The sequence below is a fragment of the Neomonachus schauinslandi genome, chromosome 4 (assembly GCF_002201575.2).
Source record: "Neomonachus schauinslandi chromosome 4, ASM220157v2, whole genome shotgun sequence".
NCBI classification, from domain to species: Eukaryota; Metazoa; Chordata; class Mammalia; order Carnivora; family Phocidae; genus Neomonachus; species Neomonachus schauinslandi.
Window position 1 is genome coordinate 41,449,234 of NC_058406.1, and position 13,726 is coordinate 41,462,959.

General features: G+C 38.5%; 1 protein-coding gene across 1 annotated transcript in view; it reads left to right on the forward strand.

Moving 5' to 3' along the window:
* Positions 1 to 12,248, forward strand: part of ZYG11A (zyg-11 family member A, cell cycle regulator) — an 81,516-nt gene extending 69,268 nt beyond the window's left edge. Inside the window, exons 11-14 of the mRNA XM_021683906.1 lie at positions 4,001 to 4,195; positions 6,706 to 6,767; positions 7,167 to 7,264; positions 12,085 to 12,248. Of these exons, the coding sequence (XP_021539581.1) occupies positions 4,001 to 4,195; positions 6,706 to 6,767; positions 7,167 to 7,264; positions 12,085 to 12,248 (519 nt within the window). The remainder of the gene's footprint in view (positions 1 to 4,000; positions 4,196 to 6,705; positions 6,768 to 7,166; positions 7,265 to 12,084) is intronic.
* Positions 12,249 to 13,726: the final 1,478 nt, after the last annotated feature.

Consider the following 13,726-nt stretch of genomic DNA (forward strand, 5'->3'; position numbering starts at 1 on the left):
TTTTGGCAACCAGTCCTCATCCTGAAGCTATTTAGGTGCCTGCCAAGAATTGCCTCATTAGAACAAAGATGCTTCTATCACTTGGGAAATTCCAAGGGACTTAAGAAATCCAAGGGATTTCAAGAATTCGGGACAAAGGCAAAATGTATATTTCTTATTATATGCCCATGGTTAAGCCCAGATTAAAGGAGGTGAGCACCCCTTGATGGGAGAAGCAGGGAAGTCACATGGCTAAGTCAAACAGGGATAGGAAAAATTGTGCTATGTTCTATACTCTACCACACATTGTTAGTTACATTTTATAGACACACAATCTGAGGCACAGAAGTGCCATTTACCCTATGTTACCTAGGTAGTAGGAGGCAGAATCAGAATTCAAACTCAGGCAGTCTGGCCCCAGACCCTCTGATATTAACCACTTTACTATACTTCCTTTTTATCAAGGCAATCAGTTGTTTGGAAATTTCTTTGGGGCACCTGGGTAGTGCAGTCAGTGAAGTGTCCCAACTCTTTGGTTCAGGTCGTGATCTCAGGGCCATGAAATCAAGCCGGGTGTCGGGTTCCACGCTCAATGTGGAGTCTACTTAAGTTTCTCTCTCCCTCTCCCTCTCCCTCTGCCCCTCCCCAACCCCACACCCCTTAAAATAAATAAATAAATCTTTAAAAAAAAAAATTTCTTTGCTTATACTGTTATACTACCTCTCAATCAGGATATCCATAATTGAGAAATTTCTTTGTTTCCAAAAGATAAAGGTGAAGATTTACAAAAAGTAATAAAGATATACTGTAAGTCCCTTCAGTTTGCTGTGCGTGAAATGTATCAAGCTGATGGTCTTATAACACTTGGGAGGTGGTGGTAGACGGGTATACAAATAGCTTTCCAACTTAAGATTGACTATGGTAAGTGCTAGAAAAGAAGCACAAAGTCTCATGGGAGCTTTTGATTCTAGATCATGCCCTCCTTGAAAGCAGGGACTGTATCTTTTCCTTTGTATCCCTAGCACATATAGGACTTGGAACAGAGTAGAGAGGATTAAATGATTAATATTGGAAATCTGGAAGGTATAGAAAAGTAGAAAGGAGGGACTAAAGCAGGAGACAAAGGTCTTTTGGCTAGGGAAGATGAGAAAATGTAATCATTTGAGGGACACTATAATACAGAATATCTAGAATTCTGGGAGATGGTGGGAAGAAGAAAAGCAATAGGAAATAAGGCCAGAAAGGTGGATTGGAGCCTCATATATGCTATATAATGTTAAGTGTCCTACTATTAGCTAACCTTTTTTTTTTTTTTTTTAAGATTTATTTATTTATTTTAGAGAGCAAGGGGAGGGGCAGAGGGAGAGAAGAGAGAGAGAATCTCAAGTAGACTCCCTGCTGAGCACAGAGCCCAAAACAGGGCCAGATCCCATGACCTATGAGATCATGACCTGAGCCAAAACCAAGAGTCGGATTCTCAACCAACTGAGCCACCCAGGTGCCCCTCAGCTAACCTATACTAAAAGATCTTTTGCTTTTTTTTTCTGAGAGACTCTCAGAATGCTGAGGATTTATGAGGTTGCCCCCTTTCCTTCCTTTTTCTGAATGAAGAAGACCCACATTCTCCTGTAGCTTGCATCTTCTCAACATTTTGTTCATAGACTCTTGAAATGAAAAAGCTGCTAGAAAAGTAGCCTCTGCCAGGCTTACAAGAGAAATCTTGAGATTCATCTAAGGTGTGCTCAGTTATGCTAAGGATGCTATTGTGTTGTCTCTCCTTGTTCGGGGCTTCCATCTGATCAGCTTAATGTTGAAATCCTGCTACTGGTGAGGATATGTATAGCTGGCTTTGGGCAAAAACGGGGGTAAATCTCAAAATAGTGCAGTTTCTGCTGAAATCAATAGGGTACAGCTGGTCTTGTGAAAAAACTGGGGGAAGTGAGCTCAGAACAATGCAGTTTTCTGCATGGCGCCGTATGCTGCTTTTAACATACTAGTTTCTAGGGTATACTTTTCTGAAAGCTACTTCAGAAGGAACAATAACCGCTGTGTGCAATTTAAATATGTGTTTCACTTCTAAACCTTTGTTTTTTAATCTTTGTGGTAGGCAGACCCTAAAGTGACCTCCAGTGATTCTTCTCTCCTGGTGTTCATGTCCTTGTGTAATGCCCTCCTGTCAAATGTGGGCAGGAACTGTGACTTGCTTCTTACGAACAGAATATGGCAAAGATGATAGGACATCACTCCCATGATTATGTTACAATGTATATACAGTAGACACACCCCCCATCCACAGTTTTAGTTACCTGCAATGTGGAAGCAGGTGATCCTTCTTCTGACGAATAGTCAGAAAGTCAGTAGTAGGCTAACAGGCTAACGCTGTCACATGCCTACGTCATCCACCTCTTTATCTTGTCATATAGGCATTTTATCATCTCATCACAAGCAGAAGGGTGAGTACAGTAGAATAAGTTATTTTGAGAGAGACCACATTCGTGTAACTTATTGTTACCATTGTTCTATTATTAGTTATTGTTGTTAATCTCTTACTGTGCCTAATTTATAAATTATACATTATAAAAAAAGTATAATTATAAATTATACTTTACTGTAGGTATGTATATATAGAAAAAACATAACATAGTATATATAGGGTTTTGTATTATCTGCAGTTTCAGGCATATCCACTGGGGTCTTAGAACATGTCCCCCACAGATAAGAGGGGACTTCTGTATCAGTCCTTCTTGCTAGTAGGTATGCCAAGAGACTCTTCTTAACTGTCTTTGAAAAAGCAAGCTGCCATGAAATAAGTGGTTGGAGAAGGGAGAAACCACGTGGGAAGGAGCTATGAGCAGCTTCTAGGAGCTAAAGATGGCCTCCAGCAAGAAACTGAAACCCTCAGTTTTGCAGCTGCAAGGAAATGAATTTTGCCAACAGTCTGAGTGAGCTTGGCAGTAGGTTTCCCTCTAGCGGAGCCCCCAGATGAGAATGCAGCCCAGCCAGCACTTTGTGACTTTGTGAGATCTCAGAGTAGAGGGGCCAGCTAAGCACATGGATGAAACTGAGAGAAAAAATATTTTAAGCCACCAAGTTTGCAGTTGTTTGTTAAACAACAACATAGAAAACTCATACATATAAAATACAGTGCCACCTGTCTTTCATTGTTATTGTTAAATTTCAAGCTAATGTAACATATAGTAGGCACTGAGGAACTTTAAGTATTCAGTCAGGCCTGGATTTTATTCTAGTTTAACCAGTTATTAGCAGTGTGAACCTGACAAGTTCACTGACTGACAAGTTAAGTCTTGCTGAGTGACTTATTTATTTGTACAACTATGTTAAAGATTAACTGAGTGGCTCCTGGGGGCACAGTCGGTTGAGCGTCTAACTCTTGGTTTCAGCTCAGGTTGTGATCTCAGGGTCGTGGGATCAAGCTCAGCGTGAAGTCTGCTTAAGACTGTCTCTTCCTCCGCTGCCTGGGTGGCTCAGTCATTAAGGGCCTGCCTTCGGCTCTGGTCATGATCCTGGAGTCCTGGGATTGAGCCCCATATTGGGCTCCCTGCTTGGTGGGGAGTCTGCTTCTCCCTCTGACCCTCCCCCTTCTCATGCTCTCTCTCTCTCTCTCTCTCTGTCTCATTCTCTCTCAAATAAATAAAATCTTAAAAAACAAAAAGACTCTTCGTCCCTGTTTGCGCCTCCCCACTGTGCATGCTCACACTCTCTCAAATAAATAAATAAAGCTTTAAAAAAAAGATTAAATGAGATAAGGCAGATAAAAAGACATTTTTGTCTAGTACAGTGCCTGGCACTTAGTAAGTGCTTAGTCAGTGATTTGTCGTTACTGATCATCCTCATCATCAAGGGGTGGGATTGTGGGGTATTAGGCTAAATTGAGAGGGAGGAGGATGGGACTAAGTGTTCTGTCTATATCTGAGCTAAGCAGTAGGAGAGGGAGAGGAGCCAGTGTCTGATTCTGTCTTCCTTTCTATCCCTGATATTTTCTGCTTCATCTGACCTGTAGAACAACATAGCTGAAGTTAGAGAACTCTCTTCCAAGCTGGTGACTGAAGATGTGCTGAAACATATTAGCAGCTTGCTCCATAGCAAAGAAATGGAAGTCAGCTATTTTGCTGCAGGCATCATAGCCCACCTGACATCTGACAAACAGCCCTGGATGTCCCATGACCTTCAGAGGAGTGCTCTTCTCCAGGATCTGGTACAAGGACCATTCCTCTTTACAAAATCTGGAGTAATCTCTTCTTGTAGGAAACTTATTTTTCTAGATAATAAGAATTTTAGAAATATGTTTTCATTGTAGAAAATGGGAAACATAATAGAAAAGTATAAAGAAAATATTCTAAATCACTCATACCCTACCATCCAATGCTAACTTTGTTAATATTTTGTTACATTCCTTCTGATATTTTTCTTTTATAAAAGTTACCATTGCAAACAGTTGTATATGGCTTTACCAGTTCTCTTTCCCACTTTCAGCTCCTTTTCAGGCTATTTCTTTTGGTATTTGCCTCCATATCTCTAAGTAACATCTGTTGGTACTTCTTGACTTTGCAGTAATAGGCATTATCTGTTCATTCATTTTCCCTGTCTGGAAAATGAAGATTCTTTTTCTCATTGTCTCTGTGCACACCCTTTCCTATACTCCAAGTATAAATCTCCTTTCAGCATAGTTAAACAAACTCTATCCATTTCAGCTTCTCAGAGACTTTTCTCAGAACCTTCTGTTTTCTTCCATCTGGTCTGCTTATTTGTGTATCTGCCATACTGCTGTCATCTTGGTATATTCCATTACTGTCATTGTGGGGATTTGCCTCCCTGGTGTTGGATTCCTTGTTTTCTGGATTGCATTCCTTCTTTCTCTTTTTTTTTTTTTTTTTTGTACTCCCTTATTCTGTTGGATCATATCTAGTAGTTTCCTAAGACGAAATGCATGAAATAGAAAACTTCAGACCTCTGTTTGAAAAGGCCATTATTTTTCCTTCACATTTAATTGGTCACATGGTTGGGTATAGAATTTTAGTTTTGGAATATTTTCACTTCAGAATTTTTAAGCCATTGGCTTCTTTGTCTTTTCTTTCTTGGTATCACTGTTAAGAAGCCACATGCCATTTTCCTTTGGGACCTTTAAGATCTTTGTCCTCACTGTTTAGAAATCTCAGCAGTGTGCGTTGATATAGGTTTATTTTCTTCTGTTATGTTGGCTACTTATTGCTCTGGAAGCTTGTTTCCTTTAGTTCTGGGAAATTTCTTTCTCCCTTCTCTCTTCTCCCCTCCTTCCTACCTTCCCTCTTCTCTTTTTTTTTCTGGGTTGTCAGCCTTCACGGACTCAATTTTTTCTTGCCTATTTCCCTTTTTGTCCTTTTTAAAAAAAAATCTTCTTAAATTTCCAGTCCTATTGGATTTTGCATTTATGTTTTTATCTTATATATTTCATTATATATTTTAATATAATTTTATATATTATATAATTTATATAATATAATGTACATTTAATATATCTTTATATTTTATATATATTTTAATGTTTATTGTGTATAGTTACATATTTATATTGTATTTTTATATTTCTGTTTTTAATTTCCAAGAACTCTTTTTTTTGTTCTGAGTGCTTCTTTTTTTATACAATATCATACTCTTTTTCCATGGTTGCTGTATCTATTATCTCTTTAAAGGTATTAGTGATTAGTTTGGGTGCTTTTTTTGTTTGTTTTTTTAAGTTTTTCTCTTCCTTCAAGGTCTCTGTTTCCTGCAAGTTGCTTTTTTCCCCTTATTTTGTTCCTTTATGTTACAGATTTTCTTAAACTGTATGGTGATCCTCAGCTGTCCAGTCATATCTAAGAGTGGGGCTGTTTGGAAGCTGCGTGCAGATGGGTAGAACTTGTCAACTGTGGGTTTCACTTAGAGTGATCTGGATTAGTCATTGTCATTGTTACTAGATCTTTTGTCCTGAGCTGGTTGGAATTTACCTGAGGAAGAATCTTTTGTTCTTCTGACTGAAAATTACAAGTTTGGTTCCAACGGTCTGAAAGCCCATTAGAGGAAGAGAGTTGAGGACAAGGGACTCTGAGCATTTACCATTTAGATTTTCACTTCATCCCCTGTTTTTATCATGGTACTCCCACCCTCAGTTGTTTGCAAGGTTGCCCAGTCCAGAAATTTTTGTTAGGGGTGGGAGAGAAGATCTGGGAGTCTTGATTCTTTAGTACTTTCAACCAGTCCTCCTGTTTTCAATCTTACCTCTAATCTCATTTCCTGAAGTAACTGGTGTGCAAATTTTTAAGTCTCTTGTGGGTTCTGTTCAAATTGGTTCATTTTTTAACATTCCCCAGTGCTAGATGTATTAATTCAGTTACCATTTTCCTTCTGCTTTGTTCTTGTGTGTTTGCCTTCTTTTATTTTAAACCATTTATACTATTCTGTTCATGGGATTTAGGGAAGGAATGGATGCATGCTCAATCCTGCATCTTTAAACAGAAGCCCCCTTTTATTGCACTGTTTTCCACACGACTTTGTTCATATTTTACATATATAATGGTTATCTAATTGATATTTTGGCAGGTAGGGATACCTTAATTTGGGTGATCATTCCCATATTTTGAAAATGTTTTTTCATATACATATAAGTATAAATGACATAAAATAGCCTATTATGACCTTTTAAAAATTATGGAACACAATACTAGAATCTTGGTTTCTCTTTCTGTATAGTATGCAACCATCCAGAATTGGCCAAGTTCAAGTTGTAAGATGACAGCATTGGTGACTTACAGGTAATCTCGTGATTGTATAGTACTTCTCTTAAAGCTTGTCCTCATTGTACTATGTAGAGGCCATGGTACAGTGATAAAATATTATAGTCAAATAACCTTGTGTTCAAATCCTATTTCTATGATTTTGGGAAAATCACTTTTAGAAGATCTCTGAGACTCAGTTTTTCTCATCTGTAAAATGAGGCTATCTGATAGTCTGCAAGATTGAGGATGAAATGAGATATTGAATGTAAAGAGTATCTAACACAAATGCAGTTTCTTAAACATTAGCTTCTGATATATGCTCAACAATGTGTCTGTCTCAGTGAGGAAATGACTCTGTGTGGAAAAGGTTGAAAATAATTATTATATCTCTGACACTAGCCAGAGTTCTGAATGAACTTCTTTGTGCCTTTTTAGATCCTTCAAGGCATTTTTCCCACTCCTTGACAACTTCTCTCAACCAGCAGTTCAGCTCTGGGCACTATGGGCAATGTATCATGTCTGCAGTAAAAACCGTATGTATTCAAAACAATAGTTTTCCAGCTATTTTTCTGTATAAAGACTAAATTCAAGATGGAATTTTGGAAATGTGTTCACCTATGTACTGAATTTAACTCTTTTTTATTTTAATTTTTTTTAAGATTTTATTTATTTTAGAGAGAGGGTATGGGGGGAGGAGGGGCAGGAGGAGAGAGTCTCAAGTGGACTCCTCATTGGGCATGGAGCCCAATGTAGGACTCAATCTCATGACCCTGAGATCATGACCTGATCTGAAATCAAGAGTCAGACGCTTAACCAACTGAACCACCCAGGCGCCCCCTGAATTTAACTCTTTTAAAAAAGAAATTGGAAAATGTTTTTGTTTAAAAAATGCTACAGAATTGGGGGAATGGGGTAACTGGGGGATGGGCATTAAAGAGGGCACTTGAAGTAATGAGCACTGGGTGTTGTATGCAACTGATGAATCACTGAATTCTACCTCTAAAACTAATAATATGTATACGTTAATTAAACTGAATTTAAATAAACAGTTTTTTAAAATGCTATAGAATTGAGGCGCCTGGGTGGCTGTCGTTAAGCGTCTGCCTTCGGCTCAGGTCGTGATCCCAGGGTCCTGGGATCGAGCCCCGCATCGGGCTCCCTGCTCCGTGGGAAGCCTGCTTCTCCCTCTCCCACTCCCCCTGTTTGTGTTCCCTCTCTCGCTGTCTCTCTCTGTCAAATAAATAAATAAAATCTAAAAAAAAAAAAAAACAGCTTATAAAATAAAATGCTATAGTATTATATATTTGGGGGTCAATGTCAAGCTGTATAGAAAGTGAAAGTTGGCTCCCACTCCTATTCCCCACAGGCAAGTACTGTTAATAATTTGGTAACTATAACTGTCCTTCCAAATACTTTTCTACACACATACCGTAGTTAATATATAGAATATATATTATTCTTTTTTTTTTTTTTTTAAGTCAGATGATCTTTATTTCCTGGAGGCCTTGTCAGGGATATGGAGCAAACACATTCAAGGGCACCACAGCTGGCGGTGGATGGCTTCTGTCTGCCCTCCTGACTCACAGCTTAGGGCCACCATCCACTCCTCACCCTCCACTGGAGGCGGGGCATGCCGCTGCTCATACTATCCTGGGCAGCTCAGAAGGCAGAAAAAGGAGGGGGAAGGAGAGCTTATATATGTTAATATGTAATATGAATAATTGAATGTTTTTAAGTGAAATGGGCTCATTCTGTGCATGATGTCCTATAGCTTCCTCTTTTCACTCAACAGTTTATCATGAATAATACTTTTCCTATAGTAATACATACATCTACCTCTTTGTAATGGTCTGTGGGAGGCTGGGGGATCAGGAGTCAGGAGCTGTTTCCCAGCCAGATTAAATGTTTTTCCATGTTTGGCTGTTTTGAGCATTGGGGGCTTACATTCTCTGCTAAGGATTATTGTAAAAAATTATTGCTCTTATTATAAAAGAAATATAGGCTGTATTTTTATGCTAAAAAACTCAAGAGCTAACTTTTAGAATTAAAGGATTAGCTACCAACAAAAGTATAAAATACCAAAAATAACTTTAACAAATATGAGACCTATATGCAGAAAATTGAGAAATAATTGAAAAACCTGAAGTGATTATGAGACATACTATATTCCTAGATGGAAAGACTTTTTAAGAGACAGATGTCAGATCTTTTCAATTTTTGGATATACTACAATTCAAGTGGATGAGTGTGATATGAGGGATTTGAAAATTATTCTAAAGTTAACCTGGCAGAATAAGCAGGAAAGAACTGACCAAGAAAAATGGTTTGTTGTTTTTTTTTTTTTTAAAGATTTTATTTATTCATTTGAGACAAAGAGATATGGAGAGAGAGAGAGCATGAGCAGGGGGGAGACAGAGGGAGAGGGAGAAGCAGGCTCCCTGCTGAGCAGAAAGCCCAATGTGGGGCTTGATCCCAGGACCCTGGAATCATGACCTGAGCCAAAGGCAGATGCCCAACCATCTGAGCCACCCAGGCGCCCCAAGAAAAATGGTTTTTAGGAACTTCCCTTAACACTTCTCTTTAAATTGTAAAAAAGTATTCTGAGGGGTACCTGGGGGGCTCAGTCAGTTAAGAGTCTGCCTTAGGCTCAGGTCATGATCCCAGGGTCCTGGGATAGAGCCCCGTGTCTGGCTTCCTGCTCAGTGGGGAGTCTGCTTCTCCCTCTGCCTCCCCCCCACTCATGCTCCCTTGCTCTCTCTCTTGCATTCGCAAATAAATAAAATCTTAAAGAAAAAAAAAAGTATTGTGAATGGTGCTGGCATATGAACAGATACAGGCAGATTTGCCAGTCAGAATGGCCCTGGAACAGACTAGCAATAACTATAACAACTAGAACTTAGTTGAGTACTTTCTCTGTGCCAGGCAGTATTGCAAGCTCTTTATGAGTTAACTCATTTAATCTTCACAACAACTAGAAGAGGGTAGCATTATTATTTTTATTATCCATCTGTTACAGATGAGAAAACAAGGCACAGAGAACTTATGTAACTTGCCCAGAGTTAAAATAGCTAGCAACTGGCAGAACTCCACATCACCACTATGAATTAAACTGCTTAGTATTTCTTCACTGTATGGATCCAGTTTGCTTTAGATGGACATTGTTTCTATTTCTAGTCTTTTCTATTGTAAGCACTAGTTTAGTGAATATTAACATATTCATATACAATGAATAGACATTTACGCACTATTATCTATCAGGTGAAGATGCACATGTGGGTAATTAAGAGGACAGATGCTAGAACCAGACTATCTGTGCTCTGTTCCCAGTTTCTGCCATTTACTAACTGTGGGAACTTGAGCAAGTTACTTGACCTCACTGTGTCCCAGTTTCCTTATCTATAAAATAATACTTACTTCACAGGGCTGTTTATGAGAATTAAGTGGGTTAATATTTGTTAAGCATTTAAAACACTGCTTGGCTCATAGTATTAGCATTTGTACATAGCATAGTATTAGTTCACACATAGCACATAGCATTTATTAAATAAAATACATCATTTTGCAAGCGTGTGAGTTCATCTGCAGAATATGTAGAATTGCTGAGTCAAAATGTTAGGAACACTTATAATTTTGATAGTTATTGCTAACCTGTTTTCCAGAGAATTGATTACCAATTTTCATTCCTGCCAGCAATGTATGAGAGCTTGCCAGTCGCCTTACATTCTTACAACAATGTTTAATTGAACTTTTTGATCTTTGCCAATCTAAGGTGAAAGTGATAGTCTCACTTGACATTTTAAGTGCAGTTAACCATCTTATAATGAAGAGTCCTTTTTTTTTTCCCTTGAATTGTCTATTGATATTCTTTATTCACCTTTTATCTATTGTTTGTTGGTCTTTTTCTTTTTAATTTGAAGGAACTCATGCAAATATTTTTTCCCAGTTTATCATCTTGACTTTGTTCATTGTGTTTAGTCAGCCTTTTGTTATATGGCCTCTGGATTTCAGGTCACAGTTAAACTTTTCAAAATTGATGAAAATTCTCAGCTATTTAAAAATATTACCCTTTCCCTATACTTTCCTTATGGAATGTCTATCAGAAGTATCTTGTATCTTCTCTCACTTTATCCTACACATCCTGTAGACTTAAAAAATAATTTCAGGGATGCCTGGGTGGCTCAGTCGGTTGAACGTCTGCCTCTTGATTTCCGCTCAGGTTGTGATCTCAGGGTTGTGGGATTGAGCCTCACATGGGGCTCCGTGCAGGGCATGGGGCCAGCTTGTCCCTGTCCCTTTCCCCTTCCTTACTCTCACTCACTCTCTCTCTCAAAAATAAATAAATAAAATATATTTTTTAAATGTTTAAAAGAACAATTTCCATGTCTGTTTCTTTGTGCTACATTCTTGGTAACTGCAGTGTTTTTAGATCATTATATCTCTCTGTGTCTAATTGGCTTTTGGACTGATTAAGAGAATCTTTTCTAGGCTGCGTTGTAGACATGTTCCTTCGGCAATTTTGTATTTGCTTCTGTCAGGTGCTCTAGAGGTTTCTCTGGGATTGAACTAATTTTTATGTTAACTTCTCAGCTCAAGGGTTCCCAGAACATTTAGGTATAGGTTAAATTCAAATCCTATACCAACTCAGTACTGTGGTTAGGAATTCTTGGGAAAGACTTGTCCAGCCCACTCATGTATACCCACCTAGAGCCCAGACCAATCTTAAAGATGTTTCATTGTCTTATCCCTTCTCCTGTATAGTCCTTTGAGGGACCAGCTTTATGCACTGATACATATTTTATTATATACATACTGCTTTTAACTTCGTAAGTTAAAACCTAAATTCTTGGATTACTGAAACTCACAGTCCCTTTCTGCCCCAGAATAACTCTAGGTAGTTACATGAGTTTAGGTGCTCTCTGCTCTTTGTATCTGGCTCCTGGACAAATCCTTTACGTTGTACACATGAATATGCATTTAAATTTTTTGTTACATTTTTATCCAGCATCTGGTGTTTTCAGGTTATCTAGCTCAACATAATGCCTGAACTTTTGAAATGTTTATTATATATATAATAAATGAAGTTCTTATTCTTTTAGCTAGGATTAGAGATTTTGAAGCTTAGAGTTGTCTGGAAGTAAACATACTAAAATAATCATTTGTTACCGCACTACACAAGTCAAGCATTATTTAAGTTTTGACATATTTCTTTTGAATTGACTAATTTTATCTGTTAATTCTTATGTCAAGGGGCTTAAACCTTGGCACCCTTTCTTCAAAACGGTGAATGTGGTGACTTGGGAATATTTAAAATGCCAATTTGTCCACCAGGTTTCTTTGTTTGATTTTCTTTCAGCCAGCAAATACTGCAAAATGTTAGTTGAAGAAGAAGGATTGCAGCTTTTGTGTGACATCCAGAAGCACAGTGAGGCAGACCCCCAAGCACAGCAGATTGCAACCTCCATGCTAGATGACTTCAGAATGCATTTCATGAACTATCAGAGACCCCTTCTGTGTTGAATGCCCTTCTTAACCTCTGGAGCTTCAGAGGTGCTCTCTGTTCTGTGTCAGGACTTCTGCGTTGCCAGTAATTGAATGTTGAAACCAGTTGTCATTGGAGTTTGTGAGTTGGCCGCCTCACTGGCCTTTTATTGTTGATTTTCTGTAGGCTACAAAAAGGTTGGATTTGAATGATAGCCATAATCCCAAATCAAGTTGGAATCATTCTGAGAACACCCCTTCAATAGTTTTGCAAAATCAAAAAAAAAAAAAAAAGTTTTGCAAAATCAAGTCTCGGACTCCGTGGGAAGATCTGTGAGCTTGTGTTGCAACAGCTCTGCCAATTACTTTTCCTAACCCTGGCCAGTTTCTTAACTGTGGGAGTTTGTCAGAGGAAGGGGAAAAGAAAGACCAACAGGGAGACCTTCGTATTTATGTTAAATTTCATGTTTGAAAGAATATCCTGAGTTGTTATTTCTAGTTATGTGAAGCTAATAGAAAAGAAGTACGTGAAAAAGTTCTGGGAAATACATGCTTATTGGAGGCAGAATCTCCATTGGAGGGGAGGAACAAGGTGGGGAGAATTTTTTAAAAATAAATACCGAAGTATCTTCCACTTGTGGGGGTAGAGGGAAGAAAAATAACTTTTTTTTTTACAATTTTGGATATTCTGCCTCTGGCCTTTCTTCCTCCAACTTTACACATTAGACTGAGTGAACATAACATGCTGTGTAAGTGGGTGTGGTGGTGGAAAATAGTAGAATTTAGGACTTCAAGTAGAGTGTTTAGATGAAGATTATATGGGGACTGTAAATCTTGATCCTGTAAGGTTTTGATTTTAGTGGGATTGTGACCAACCCAGGAGGAGGAGGAAGCCAGAAAAAAGACTTTGCTATAGATTTCAAGAGTGCTCTTGCCTAGAATGGAGGCAAGAAAAATAGGGGCTTTTGAGAACCAACCTCACCTGCAGTATACAGTACCAGAAGCTTCTGTTTGTGTCCTTTGCAAACCTCCCCTGTGGAACAGAGTATCAATTCCTTCCTTATTACTGACAGCTAACAAAATGTGTCTTGCCATTCATCTGTCCAAAGAACAAAAGTAAATTCCTTTTTGATGAGTAGCGTATTTTCATACTAGATATTTGTGCTTTTAGCTGGCCAAACTCTTAACTGGAGTACTGTATACCATCTTTTGGAATCAAATGAGGCTTACCCTCTGAATCATATTCCAGATTCTTGCTCACCAGTGTCCCACTGGATAAAGGGAATTTGTAACCTGTTTCCTTCTACAGTTCTGAAACTGCACCCTATTTTCTCTTACTCACTGTTCTGCATAATTCCAAAAGGCTGTCTTCATTTCCTGACCTGGGTTCTAGTACTTTAGAACATCCTGTTACCAGATACTAGCTCTTGCTAATGTGAGAGAATGTGGTAGGAACTAGTGCCTGTTGAGGCACCCCTCCAAGTTTCATTTCATTCACAACAGTCGTCTGGGAGAGA